At 40.8% G+C, this 15,144-nt stretch overlaps 1 protein-coding gene across 2 annotated transcripts in view; it reads right to left on the reverse strand.

Annotated features, from left to right (window-relative positions):
• cnksr2a (connector enhancer of kinase suppressor of Ras 2a) overlaps nt 1-15,144 on the reverse strand; it is a 185,633-nt gene that overhangs the window by 98,250 nt on the left and 72,239 nt on the right. For both annotated transcript variants that reach the window (XM_036558735.1, XM_036558734.1), the window contains exon 4: nt 6,506-6,593. In XM_036558735.1, the coding sequence (XP_036414628.1) occupies nt 6,506-6,593 (88 nt within the window). The remainder of the gene's footprint in view (nt 1-6,505; nt 6,594-15,144) is intronic.

Genomic DNA, 15,144 nt, shown 5'->3' on the forward strand with positions numbered 1-15,144 from the left:
ATAGTGTGCTGTGAAACATTAAGTTTAGAAATTTTAGCTTCTGCTGTCAAATAGTGCACTGCTTGTCGAGTATGAACGCGGATGAATCCCAAATGGCCATTTTTACCAATATTTTGCATTGTTGGGCTGCAGGAGTCAGTAATTAAGTTTCTATGTAGTGCACTATGTAGGGAGCAGGGAGCCGTTTGAGATTCAGCCCCAGCCTGAGAAAAGTGGCGTCATTAGACTGGCAGAAGGCTCATGGTGGTAATCTGGTGACCAAAAAGTACTTGTTCACTGTTGTACGAAAAAAGTTTTTAAAAAATCATGAAATGTCTGCAGTTTACAGTGATTGGCGACCGAACGTTCTTCTCCTCATTCAGCTGTCAGTGATTGCTTAGCAACTAAAGGAACTACATTTCTTGGCGGAATACTTGTTTATGTCGATTATCATTAATAATAACATGAATAATTATCTAAAACATTGTGTATTTTAACATATTTTATTTAGAAAAGCAATAAGCCACTCGAGGCAGTGTGTTACTGCAAATTTATCACAGGAAGGGAGTTTTACTCAGCTTCGCATCGTGCCATAGAACAACCTTCCCTGTGGTAAAATCGCAGTAACCCACGGCTTCTTGTGGCTTATTGCTTTAAAATTTTCTGTTTTTGTCTTTTGTCAAACATGATAGTAACTGATGCTAGAAGAAGCTTTCTTCAATTGTTGCAGATGTTAGTTTCGAAATCAACTGCAACCAGGTGAAGAATTTGACAGTGCTACACTGCTGCTTACCAGTTACAGGCTCTCTAAACTGGTCTACACTGATGAGCAAAGTTATGACCACCTGCCTAATATACTGTTAGTCCCTGGCGTGCTGCCACAGAGGCATGGCCTCTACAAGACCTCTGAAGGTTAAATCCTGTAAGTTGCGAGGCAGAATCACCAAGGATCAGACTTCTTGTTCCAGCACATCCCACAGATGCTTGCTCAGTTTGAGATCTGGGAGTTTGGAGGCCAGGGCAACACCTTGAACTCTTCATTATGTTCCTCAAACTATTCACCAACAATGTGTGCAGTGTGACAGGGGGCATTAAACTGCTGAAAGATTATCATTGCCATAAAAGGGTATGCAGCAATGTTTAAGTAGGTGGTGCTAGTATTGCACTGATAGCGATACTGTACCTGTATCGGTGCCAATACTGGCACTTACACACAGAATCGGTATCGGTGATGGCAGCCCACTAGCTTGGCCTGTGCATCCTCTAGCCCCACCTGCAGTGTACCTCCGTCAGTCAGCTGTATCACTCAGCATGGGGGTCTTGCAGCCTGTCGCTTCAACCAGCCAGAAAAACACTAAAAGTCGCTGAAACTGACAGCGTAAATGGCAATGATAATTGCTGACCTGACGCTCAGAGATGCAGTGCGAGAGAACAAAATGCATGTATGAGATGAATGACTCGAGAGATTTGGATGTGAAAACAACATTCAGCTCCGTTTTCGAGCCAGAGAAGCTGCTGTATGCTGATGTGTAAACACCACAGGTTTATCTCTATACTGTACAGCTCTGTTTTAAACTGTTCTGCACAATAAAGATATATTACATTTACGTAAGTTGTTATATATGCTTCTTATTACCAATTGTATAATAGTAAATATTAAATACACACGGTAAATCACAGTAAGCATCTAATAAACATAATCCAACAAGGAAATGGCATCTAGCCAAGACGAGTGTGTTTTATTTGTGATGCAGAACACATTTCACCAAAATAAAATATTTTAAAAATGTAACTGTATAATTATCAGGACTTATATGAGAGTTACGTTAGATAGAGTTAGTATCGGTATCGGCCGATACTAAAGGATCAAGTATCGGTATCAGTGCACCTGTCTCTAGGTGGCACCTGTCAAACTGGCGTCCACATGAACCCAGGACCCAGGGTTTCCCAATGGAACATCGCCCAGAGCATCACACCCCCTCCAATGGCTTGTCTTCTTCCCACAGTGCATCCTGGTGCCATCACTTCATCAGGTAAACACTTCACACATACCCGGCTGTCCAAGTGATATAAAAGAAAAGCAGGACTCATCAGACCAGTTGACCTTTTTCCACTGCTTTAAGGTGGAGTTCATAAGCTCATGTGCCCATTGCAGGCACTGTCGCCAGTGTACAGGGGTCAGCATGGGCACTTTGACTGGTCTCGACAATGCAGCCCAATACACAGCAGATGCACCATGTGTTGTGACACATTCCTCCCATAACCTTCATTAAAAATCTCTGTGAATTGTGCCACAGTTGCCCTTCTGTCGGTTCTGTTGGACCAGACGGAACAGCATTTGTTGCCCTCATGCATCGATGAACCCTGCACACCCAGCACCCTGTCGCCGGTTCATGGTTTGAAACAGAAAGGTAGAGAGAGGTAGAGAGACAGAAAGAGAGAAAAAGGGGTATATATAGAAAGAGAGAGGTAAAGAGAAAGAGAGAGAGAGGTAAAGAGAGAGAGACAGAGAGACACAGAGAGAGAGGTAGTCTGAATGTGAGGGAGACAGCGAGAGAGGGAAAGAGAGAGAGAGAGAGAGCAGGCTAAACAGAGAGAAAGAGTGAGGTATAGAGATAGAGGTAAAGAGATAAAGAGAGGTAGAGAAAGAGGTAAAGAGAGAGGGGTAAAGAGAGAAAGAGTGAGGTATAGAGAGAGAGGTAAAGAGATAGAGAGAGAGAGAGAGAGAGAGAGAGAGAGAGCGAGAGGTAAGGAGCGAAAGAGAGCGAGGTATAGAGAGAGTGGTAAAGAGACAGAGAGAGAAAGAGAGAGAGAGAGGGAGACAGAGAGAGAGACAGGAGTAAAGAGAGAAAGAGAGAGATATAAAGGTTAAGAGAGTGAGAAAGAGAGGGGTTAAGAGAAAAAGAGCAAGGTATAGAGAAAGAGGTAAAGAGAGAGAAAGTGAGAGAGAAGTAAAGAGAGAGAAGGAGAGAGAAAGGGATAAAGAGAGAAAGAGAGAGCGAGGTAGAGAGAGAGGGAGAGAGAAAGAGAGTAAGAGAGAGAAAAGTGAGAGAGAGGGAGAAAGAGAGTAAGAGAGAGAAGACAGAGGGGTAAAGAGAGAAAGACAGTGAGGTATAGAGAGAGAGGCAAAAGATAGAGATAGAGAGAGGTACCGAGAGAGAGAGAGAGAGAGAGAGAGAGAGAGAGAGGGAGAGAGGGAGAGAGGGAGAGAGAGAAAGGCTGTGGTCCTGTATGATCTGTGCAGAAAAGAGCGAAGCCCTCTTGGCCTGCCCTGCAGGCTTAGCTCAGATTAGAGCCGCGGCTGGGCCTCCTGCACTGTAATCTGGCCTGGATTAAGCGCTGGATTAGAAGAGGCCTTGGGGTTCTGCCGGTTAAAGCCAGCCTTATCCTTTCAATTCTGCTCCCTTTCTCTATGACCTTCTGATCTCAGCACGAGTCAGCTATATACAGCCTGTTACCCAGCGGTGCCATTTAACCCCTTAAACTGCAGCCTTATTATCAAGTTATTAATCATTACGATTTATTCAGGAGGTAACCAGTAGTCGGCAGGTCGATTGGAGGGGTTGGGACCCATGAAAAGTATGTGTTAAGACGCTTATTAGACATTCAACTCAGTAGTAGGTTTAGTTATATAGTTAGCGTCATTCTTTATGGGTTCTTTAGCCTTTTAGTGTCTAAAATAAAAAAAACAATAATCCACTTTTTAAATAGGTATTATAGGGCAAACCACAAGATGAAAGTCAAAGGAAAATAAGTAACAAAACAGAAGTTTTCAAAATTGTAGTTAAAAAGATGCAGAGAAAATGTAACTCCTAACAACAAGACCTGGTGGACACCAACACTGTCCCCATCAGATAAACAGCACTTACAGCTTTCGTCTTTGAGAGAAAGGAGAAAATCAAACTGCTTCAGATCTGAAAACATCTACAGGTGTTTCTGTCCATCCTTCCACTGCGAGACGTGTAGTTGGTTTTCTCAAAAAAATGCACTGACCACTGAGTCCAGACCTCAACATCACTGAATTTGTTTGGGATTTTGTGCAGCAGAGAATGCAACCAACTTCTAAGACTGAACTTTGGAACTCTGGAAAAGATTTCTTTGAAAAACTGAAAGTGAGTCTAATGAAAAGAATGGAGGCTGTAATAAAGGTAAAGTGTAGACGCGCCGAATGCTGAAATAAATGACATTATATTTAGTTTTTGAGGCTTCTCTGTATTTTTAAGTCTTCTGCCTTTTTCCTGATGCCGATAAATATAACCCCGTTTTCAAAAAAGTTGGGATGCTGTGCAGAATGTAAATTAAAATAAAATGCAATGGTACGCAAATCATATACGCCATACTTTTAAAGGAAAATACTACAAAGACAACATATCAAATTTTGAAATTGAGAAATAAGCAAGGCCTGCCCTGAAAAAGACGTCGTCTGGATGGCAGCACATGCCATGTGCTTTTTTCATGATGCGTTTTTATACCCAATCATGCTACTGACCTGTTGCCAATCAATTGTTTTTTAGCACTACACAACTTTACGAGCCTTTTGTTGCAACGTTTGTTGGCATCAAATTCATAATGGGAAAATATTTTTCAAAAACCAATAAAATTTCTCAGTTTCAACATTTGGTTTGTTGTCTTTGTTCCATTTTCAATTAAACATAGGGTTAAAATGATTTGCACATCATTGCATTTTGTTCTTTACATTTTGCACGGCGTCCCAACTTTTTTGGAAATGGGGTTGTAAATAACACATTTAATGGAGGTTTTGGCCGGAGATCAAATAAATAAATGGTTGTCTGTGACTTTTTTGCACAGTACTGTACATGAAAAAAATGTATACATTATATGAGAAAATCCACTAATTATCATGTGAACACACACATAGTACTGCTTCTATAGTGTCATCACACATTATAGTTCCAATATGCATCAACTACTTTGTCAGTTTTCTTTTCCAATAACCAGATACACACATTCCTCTCTCAGCTCTGCTGCTCTGCCACCCCAGCTGCTCCAGCCCCAGCAGCTCCTCCTGCTCTCCTCCCACCTGCCGCTTCAGTGTGTCTCTAACAAGCGCCGAGCTGCTGGCCTACTTCTGCTCACACTCACACACAGTCCACTCCCGCAGGACTACGTCACCCACCATGCACTGCTCCATCCATTACACGCTTACATTCATACCACTGTTACATCCCTAACGGTGTTACAGGGCCAGGAGAGCAGCGGAGGAAGAGAGCAGATCACTTTACACACAGCCAAGCAAATGATACTCACTCTGCACGGCGGGAGCGAGGGAACGGAGGAGGAGAAAACGGGAGAGGATGGCTCACGCCATTCTCAAATTAAACAAAATATATTCTCATATTGATATATGAAATAAAGCTGCTCTCTCACTCATCAGTGTCAGGTGTGCATTGACTGCTGAAAGGTTTTCTCTCTGTTTTAATGGAATCTGTCTGGGCCAAGACCAGAGCTTAATACAGGTACAGTCTTAAAAACAGAAAACAGAATACAATCTCAGGATGGATGTATCCTGCCAATTTAATTTCCTTTAATTACCACATAATAACAGCCTGAAAAACAGTGGTGAACCATGACTATTACAGCCAGGCCTTCAGTTTGGGCCACAAAGGGCTAGAAATTGGCAAAAATCAAGCTCTCTCATTTACAATAGGTGCAATACAACAACTCTACTCTCATGCAAATTTCTGCTAGCACCCCTATGAGATTTCTAATTATATGTTAGTATTATGGCAGATAGTTTGAACACAGATAAGTGAAGCTTGTAGAAGACTGTTTTTCATTTCCATTTCTTTTCCAGTGACATTTCTAGGACTTGTAAAAGGCATATTTTCTATTCTATTTCTATTAAAGGGCATTTCTGCAATTTTTCTCACAAAAATTGGTTGTAAAACAAAACACAATTGGTTAACCCCTTAAAAGATCAGGACCAGTAGGTGCAAGATTTTATTGCATAATTCTATAACCTAAGAATAGCTCAGCCAGTTTGCATTGGAGTCACTATAGCTACTGAATAATAAGCCTTAGTATGTAAAAAGCCTGGGATTTTAGGTGGTTAATTCCACTGTTATGCCCTAAATGTAACATGTAAAGCCTTCTGTTCAGTTTGTGAAGTCCTAACCAATGGAAGAATTAGCTGTACCTGTGGAGATACCATGCGGAAAGAAATTCAGATTGGACAGTTTTCTATTGGGCATTTTAAGATTTTAAACCTTTTTTCAATCCAACCAAAACTTTACAATAAAATAAGAGCGATGCAATAGCAATACTTGGAACAAAGCCTTGAAAGCCTATGCGAATGCCTAGCAGACCTTGAGGTTCCCCTCTGCTTAAACCTAAACTTAACCTTCATCTCAGTAACCAAAAACAATGTTTTTATTCTTTCATTAAAAAAAGAATCATAAAATTTAATAAAAAAAGACAAAAAATTACAAAAAATCGTTTTGTTCCTCCAGATATTGTAATGTACTCCTGTTTTCCCTACAAAGTCAGAACACCTGCACTCTCTTACCTGCTGTACTATGGTGGTGAGCTCCAGACACAGCTGGATGACGTTGTTCCTGGTCACTGAGTAGTCCGTCACGGCAGCGAAAGGTGACCTGAAAAAGAAGTAGCACCTGGAATTAACCATTAGATCATTCTTAAGGGCGGACCCACCAGACTGATAAATGTGTCTGTGCATGTGTGCGCTGTAGCTCATTTTGCGGGGAGCGAATGTCCTTAAGATGACAGAAAAACATCAGAGGTTTCATTCTGTGGGGACACTTGGCAGGTGCCCATGAAAAAAATACATTTATACACAAATGTTGTTTTTTTTTATTGTAGAAGCTAAAATAGCTCAAAGATTTTCTTTGGTCACTGAGGTTAAGATCAGGGTTAGGTTTATGTGTAAGCATGGCAAAATTTAGCCACAGTAATACACAGTTCAGTTAAAAAAGGCCTATAAAGACCGTACTAAACGACTGCATGTGAGGGAACCACATCCACATTTTTTAGTGCATGTCTAAATCATCACACACTTGCATGCCAAGTAGGCAATATAAAAAATGTAACCATGGCTACATGTGTTGTAAACATCCTTTTTGCAGCTCTAGAATGAGATTTTCTGGTCCAACCCCTTTTTTATTATTATTTTTTAAAAAACTTAAAATAAAGTATATAAATCTTATGATAAATACGATAAATATTTCAACCGCACTCTGATTAAAAAAAACACTAAGAAAAAAATACAAAAGTTATAATAATTATTATTTTTTACATTTTATTTTTATTATTATTTTATCACAAGTGTAAATTTAGAGGTTAGGGTTTGGAACAGACACCTCCCAATACAAAGACCCTATAAATGATGATTCTGTATATGTTTAGCTTATTATTATTTCACTTAAAGACAAGGAAAAACCCCTTCTGATGATGTATCTTGAAGGTATGAGGAGCTTTTAAAAACCTGCTTTGGGGACTGTTTTGATGTTTTTTTCCATTAGCTGGTGAATGCTGAAGGAAGACAAATGGGTAGTGTTACTGTAAGGAAACTACATATTTAACTGAAGCCATATAACTGCTGTTAAGTGGAGAGAATGGATTACTCAAATGGCAGAAATGACTCATCAGTGAGAAGGACAACAAACTAGCAGCTAAAGTTAGCAACCTGGCTATTAAGATATGCCAGTTTGGCATCTTGTCTATGACTGAAAGGGTAAAAACTTGCCTCTGGTGTCTATTTTATGCTAAATAAAGACAGAATAACTGTTTTCTTTATGATTTAGTTTGAATGCCTGAGGTAAGAGTTACAATATTTCTAGTTTTGTTGTATTTATTAACATATAAATCAGTATAAAATGTGCCAGAACTTCAAGGCCACATTTATGCTTTATTTCTTCCCTGATATGTTAAAATCAGCAAATAAACAGAAATTATAAATCAAATACAACAGAAATAGTGTTTCACAATCAACAAAACATGTTATTTGGCACCCAAACTTTTGTATTAGCATAATGCATGCTGGGTATTGTAGTGAGAGAACATGAAAACATTGTTAAATCATGAATTCTGTCAATGAGCCCGAAGGATGTGCCAGACAATACAGACAAACACAGTAATTAACATATTGAACTCTAGTTTTAGGCTGGAATGCCTTTTTAAGGATGCTAAACTTGTTTATGTGGTTTCTGACACTGTTATGTAATAGTGTTATGTATGGGTGTGTGCATGTGATGCAGAGTGTCCTGTACACCCAGTTTCCTCTCTGTGCGTGCTGTAGAATGTGGGTCGTTTGTATTGAGGTTGTGTTCTATATATACAGAGCTTTAAGAACATTGCCTCTTCCCTCTGCTCTCCTGCAAGTCTTTAAATACTCCATCCTGTACAACCTGCAGGGCTTGTGAGCTCACAGAGCCTCAGTGGACCCTTTATCTGAACGCAAACGTCACATAAGCGTTAACCCTTACATGCTGAAAGTCGCTACTGATGTTTTGCTACACTATTCAAATGCAATTACAAAAACACATGATTAGTTACGTAGTTAACTACGTAAGGAACTGCATTTACATTCGATTCACACTCTGCTTTGACAGGTTTGTGTCTGCACTTCTCTCGCTTTTTTGATGTTTTGATGCCAACAAATGACTTCGTTCTCCTCTGAGCGCATTAATCTGTCCAATGACATTCAGTGGCAGATGCAACGTCATTCACAGGACTCAGAGGAAGCTTGTGTTAGCTTTGGGCCTCCTAGTGCTGGTGGTATTGTGTGATTGGTTGAATCCTAACTAGCGGGTGGAACTGGATATGACTGAACTGGGGAGAAAACTGAAAAAAAATCCCAAAATAAAAAAATAAATAAAAATTTACGACTCATCAACAGAATTTCTCTACGTGTTTAAATGAGCTACGAGTGAGAAATAATTAACCTATTTAATCCCACTGGTCATGACTGAGACCAAAATGATGTTCTGAGCTTGTGTTTTCTGCTGAACGATTAACAGTATATGTAATTAATGAAAGATGGTATAACATGTTATCTTAATGCTAAAGATCAGCTTTTGATGCATTTACTGCTATTTATTTAGTGTCCTATTTATTAGCTATTTTAACCATAATGGGTTTTTGTGTTGCAGTTTATTAGATCAGCCTGTACAAGTAAACACCTGGTTTTATCCAATCTCTGAACAGCTTCTAATTAAATTGGCACAAGTAGCATCTTAAAATGGGTGATTCTCATTGTTTTGTGGTGCAGTGTATGTTAAACAGTGAACAGAGCATGACAGAACAAGATTAAAGGAAACATTTGATAAATAATAGAGAAATTTACTGCATTAAATTGAAGTTAAAAATTGAAATATAAATAAGTTAAGTGACCCTTATTAGTCCAACAAGGGGGAAATTTCACCTGCGTATTAAACCCATCCGTGCAGTGAAACACCACATACACACTAGTGAACACACACACTAGGTTGCAGTGAGCACACTTGCCCAGAGTAGTGTGCAGCCCTATCCGCAGCGCCCGGGGAGCAGTTGGGGGTCAGGTGCCTTGATCAAGGGCACTTCAGTCACGCATAAAGTCATAATATTTTTCATTAAATCCCCAAAAGGTTTACTTAATTGCAGAAAATATGTATTGTATTATAATTGTATATACTTAATATATATGAATTAAGTACAACGCAATTAAAGTATGTGTAATGCAGTGGTCTCCAACCCTGATCCTGAAGAGTTTAGTTTAGTTCCATCCTGTATCCAATAAGCCAATCAGGGACTTGGTTTATAAGCTGGAGCAGGCGTGGCAAATTGTGGTTGGAACTAGGCGCTGCAGGAATCTAGCCCTCCAGGGCCTAGGCTGGAGACCACTGCTAAAACGCATGTTAATTGATGCAATCTTTGACCAAGAATAATAACTTTTCCAAAACATTTCTGCAAAACCCTATTTGTGTTCAATCCGCACAGCGTGAGCCTAACCCTAATTCTGTTCAATCCACGCAGCAGCCCACAAAGCCACGGTAAGACCCTCGCCAATTCCTAACACACTATTTAGAGTTACATCCTCTCCATAAAGGGAAATCCATTCACCAAATGTGATTTGGGACGGAGCTTTCATGAAATACCAAATCTCCTCCCCGCTGCCTCGAAACACTTTTATTGCTTAAAATGTTTTGGAATAAACAGAATTCTTCTGGGAGGCTTTGTGAGCATTGGAGGCGCAGATTGCTTTGTATTCTTGAGAGGCTAGAAGAAAGTACATTTAGGCCTTTTCCAGCCGAGCAAGACAGACCATAACAACTGCCGTGGGCTAGATGAGGACAGACAGCATCCGCGAGCACATTCACAGCATAACTTTACTTAGAATATGCCATTACTCTAAGCTTTATTCCAGCATGAATGATGCCGTCTTGTCCTAGCAAAGATGAAGCCTGCTGCTGGATCTACACTGCTCCCAAAGTCACTTTGCCATATATAAAGACGCTAAAGGCGTGCGGCTCCCTCCTCCAAGGACGGCTTGTCAGGCAGCGGAGGCCCAGCCGTGGATGGAGACTGGCATTTCAAGGCCTCCCTGAACGTGACCCGAAGGCCCAGAGAGAGAGAGAGAGAGAGAGAGAGAGAGAGAGAGAGAGAGAGAAGGAGATGAAGAGAAAGAGAGAAGAATACTTGATGATCAACATCTGCAAATCATCTAATAAAACAGAGATGGAGCAGAGAGGAGCTGAGCAAAGGGCAGAAATGCAGAGAAGGATTTTATGAGTAAATGTAGCTCACAGAGCAGCTAACTTGCAAAAACACTGGTCAAAATCATGTTGATACCCCTCCTAATTACTGGGTTCAGATGTTTCAGCCACACTAATCGGTAACCGGTGTATAAAGTCCAGCACATACCTGAACAACCTCCACAGATATTGGCAGTAAAATGGGTCGCGCTGAAGAGCTCAGTGACTTTAAAAGTGGCACTGTCATAGGACGACACCTCTGTCTCAAGTCAGTCTTTGAAATTTCTGCCCTACTAGATCTGCCCCAGTCAACAGTAAGTGCTATTACTGTGAAATGGAATTGTCTAGTAGTAACAGTAGCTCAGCCATGAAGCAATAAATCACTCAAACTCACAGCGGGGCTGCTGAATGCTGACACGCATACCAAAAATGCCTATCCTCTGTTGCATCAATCAGTACAGAGTTCTAAACTGCCTCTGGAAGCAACATCAGCACAAGAACAGTGGGAACTGAAAAGCTGCACACAAGCCTAAGATCACTATGTCCAACATCAAGCATCAGTTGGAGTGGTGTAAAGCACTTTTGACTGAATGGGCACAGATTCCCACAGACACACTCCAATATCTTGTGAAAAGCCTTCCCAGAAGAGTGGTGGCTGTTATCTACAAAGAGTAGGGGGGCAATTACGTATTACTGCCCATGGTTTTGGAAAGGGATGTCTGACAAGCTCATATAGGTGTAACAGACAGACGTCCTCATACTTTTGGCCATATAATGTAGGTTAATTCACACAATTTTCCCCTTCCCCCAATGTAGTCGACCACTGGAATTTGGTTTCTGTTTTTTTGTCTATAGTTTCTGCTGAAAGCATGACCAAAGAAGATGGATAAAACCATGAGTTGTCGATATCAGCCCCACACTATGATGTGTCCAGAAGCATCAGCTACTATTATTTCTACTACTACTAATAATAATAATAATAGCAACACTTTTTTGGCTAATAATTTTGAGAAGGTTCCTAACAATAAAGCGTTAATTTTTGTCAAATAAAAGGACATAATTATAGCGGAGCTCAGTAAAAGTTGTCTTTAGTAGTTTATTGCCATCTTTCATTTGGCCACAAATGGCAATTAATCTAGTAAGAAAGAACTGTACAATGCTGTGTGCTCTGTAACTGCTTAGCTTAGCCTGATTGAGAGCTGATAGATGTCAGTGTTTTTACTGAGACTTGGAGCCATTTTGTCTGATATCTGAAACCTGATGCTGTGATCTGAGGATGTCCTAAAATGAACCCCAAACCACATATGTGGCTTTTCGTACAGGCATAATGTCTCTGCAGTAAGAGCATGTTCAACCAGTGCAGCTCAACAGCCACATTCTTGCAACAATCTCTTCTATGTTAGGTACAAAACATGTGGTATTAATGCAGGATATAAAATCACCAAACATGTTTACAAGTATAGTTATGTTTCTTCTACTGGAATACTAATTTCTTGCTAAGGTTTGCATAAAAGGAATTTTAAAAAGAAGAACCTTTTTTAAACAGGTCGTAAATGAGTTTTACCATCACTGGAGGCTGTTACCACTGGCACAGGCCTGGAGGTAATGCACTAGTTGGCACTGACACTTAATGACCTAACCTAAATTTACAGAAAACAAAGAAGAAATCTAGTAACAGCAATCCATTTCCAGCTCTGGACGTCTTGTGCTGCATTGTAGCAGAAAGACAATCGATATAAGAAGTAAAATACTGAATGTGACAACTAAGAATTTTTATTGTAAGGTATTTTCCTAAGATACAAATGTACCAGATGCATTTCCCTGGTCATCTCATCAGAATTTGCTGGTCAACACAGCAAATTTGCATGTGTAACTGTGATGTTGGAGGTGTGCAAACTGGCTCCACTGTGACCTGAAGTTACCCATAAAATCTTTCTCTGTGTCTCTACACAAGTTTGTTTATGTGGATTCTTCCAGAAGTATAAATCAGCCTTTAGATTTAGAATGAACATCAGCTCTCCTGGACAGAACCACTGCCCTTTTTTGCCTGGGCATGACATCTAAGCACTAAGGATCCAGAAATCCCAGGGCCAGGAGGAGAGTGCCCCCTACCTGACATTGCTTCAAAGCCTCTCTACACCTTCCCTGCTCATTACTGTCTGTGGCTCAAAGAATCAGTGTTTGGTTCAAGCTCTGTAGCTTGCCTGTCTTTGTCTGCATGTTCTGACCACCTCGACAAAGTGCCCCCGAGGCTGCCTATTAGTCAGGAGACATCAGAAAGACACTGTACCACAACCAACATGACCAGCACTAGCAAAAGCACAACAAGATCCACACAATTACAGAAACTCAGCAGCATCCGTGCAATCCGAACACAGGTTCATTAGCGGCTGTGCCAGACCGACATCAAATCAAGCTGAGACGGAGCAATGCTAAACCGAATGCTAAACCATTAGCAGCAAAGCCAGGACTCGGGTTTTCCAGCAGTTTCGTCTCCAGAGCAGACAAAGCATGAGAATGATGGGTAACGAGAGCCAGCAGGAGGGCCTACTGCACCCACAGCTTGATGAAACTCTAATGAAGACTGAGGCACACAGTGAGAGGCAAGAACTGTCTTACCACTTCAGCCGACAGCCAAGAGTTAGTGTACCCAAGCCCAGAATGAACGTGCCTTTATCAGTCCACGATTCTCTTGGCCCACACCACTCATTCTCTCCCTATCTCTATATCTCATTCTGTTATGGGTGAAGAAGTTAGCGAAAAATGAAATGTACCCCAAATGTAGTCGACCAACCGATACATCTTTAGTGAATGAGGTTTGCATCTTCACTTTTCTACTTGATGCACGAGGCTAATCTAGCTGGGTCGAGTAGTTAATTAACTTCCAACAGACTGAAAACAGCAGTAGAGGCCATCGTGATGCCTGAATTTTGTCCGTACTTTCATCTTACAAGTTCTTACATGATGTCATACAAGGTCTGAAACTTCATACACAAGTCTATTTGAAATTTCTTAAATACTTGATGTGGTTCCAGGGCTTACAGTTTACACAGCATGAATCATCTTCCAGTACTTATTAGCAACATTAGCCTCGTATCTCCATTCGATTTTTAGCCAATACACATCACTTTAATTCCTTTCTTCATTGTCTTTCCCTCTGTCTGCAGGGCAGACAGCCGCTCCACTGGGGACCGACTTTAGCAAGAACACATGAGGCTGATTAGCTTAATTAGGCCACTATTAACAAGGGGACCCAAGCTCCTCCTCCTCAGTGCCATTGACCCTGTTTCTTGGATGTGCCGTGGCAGGGGCCCATAATGCATAATGAACTAGGAGATTAAAACTCAAAGCCCTCATCATTCAGACAGTGACCAGAATCTGGCCAGAATTCCCTCTCAGTCAGCAGGTCACAGCACATCCCATAGTGCAGGCGCTGTCCAGCCTAGTGTCTGGCCCCAAATCTAGGCCACTCTACTTAAGTTTGATCCAGGGCTCGGTTCAAGAGAGGACCCATCTGAGGGAGTTGGACAGCTGTGTGTTGGTTGTGTATGTGTGATCCACACAGGCCCAGAATCAGAGAGGGGTGGATTGGAGGTTGGCCAGGTTTGAGGACAGCGAGTGAGTGTTTATTGGAGAGAGGCGTGGGATAGGGCATCAAAGCTGGCTGTCTGAAGGGTACTCATTCCAAGGATGGTGAACACGGCCCTGGGGAAGTGTCTAAGCTTTAATCAAGCCTGAAAAATTGATCTGGTATCTTTCCCTAGTTCATTTTGCCAACTCAAGTCCAACTCAAACTAATGGCATAAAATTAAGCAGCAAAATTTCATCCCAGTTGACTGTAACTTGACAACATTTTGTCCCAACCAGACTTTGCAGCTTCACAAAATACTGTAGGAACTGAACTGTAGCCCAACAAAATTCTTTCCAAATCTGACTGTAACCTGACAAAATTCTGTCCAAATCTGACTATAGCCCAACAAAATTCTATCCAAATCTGACTATAGCCCAACAAAATTCTTTCCAAATCTGACTACAGCCTGACAAGTTTTTTTTTCTAAATCGGATTATAGCCTGACAAAATTGTTTACAAATCTGACTGTAGCCTGACAAAATTCTGTCCAAATCTGACTATAGCCCAACAAAATTCTTTCCAAATCTGACTACAGCCCAACAAAATTCTTTACAAATCTGACTATAGCCCAACAAAATTCTTTCCAAATCTGACTGTAGCCAAACAAAATTCTTTACAAATCTGATTATAGCCCAACAAAATTCTTTCCAAATCTGATTATAGCCCAACAAAATTCTTTCCAAATCTGACTGTAGCCTGACAAAATTCTTTACAAATCTGATTATAGCCTGACAAAATTCTTTCCAAATCTGACTATAGCCCAACAAAATTCTTTCCAAATCTGACTGTAGCCAAACAAAATTCTGTCCAAATCTGACTGTAGCC

This window comes from Colossoma macropomum, unplaced genomic scaffold (genome assembly GCF_904425465.1).
Source record: "Colossoma macropomum unplaced genomic scaffold, Colossoma_macropomum, whole genome shotgun sequence".
Classification (NCBI taxonomy): Eukaryota; Metazoa; Chordata; class Actinopteri; order Characiformes; family Serrasalmidae; genus Colossoma; species Colossoma macropomum.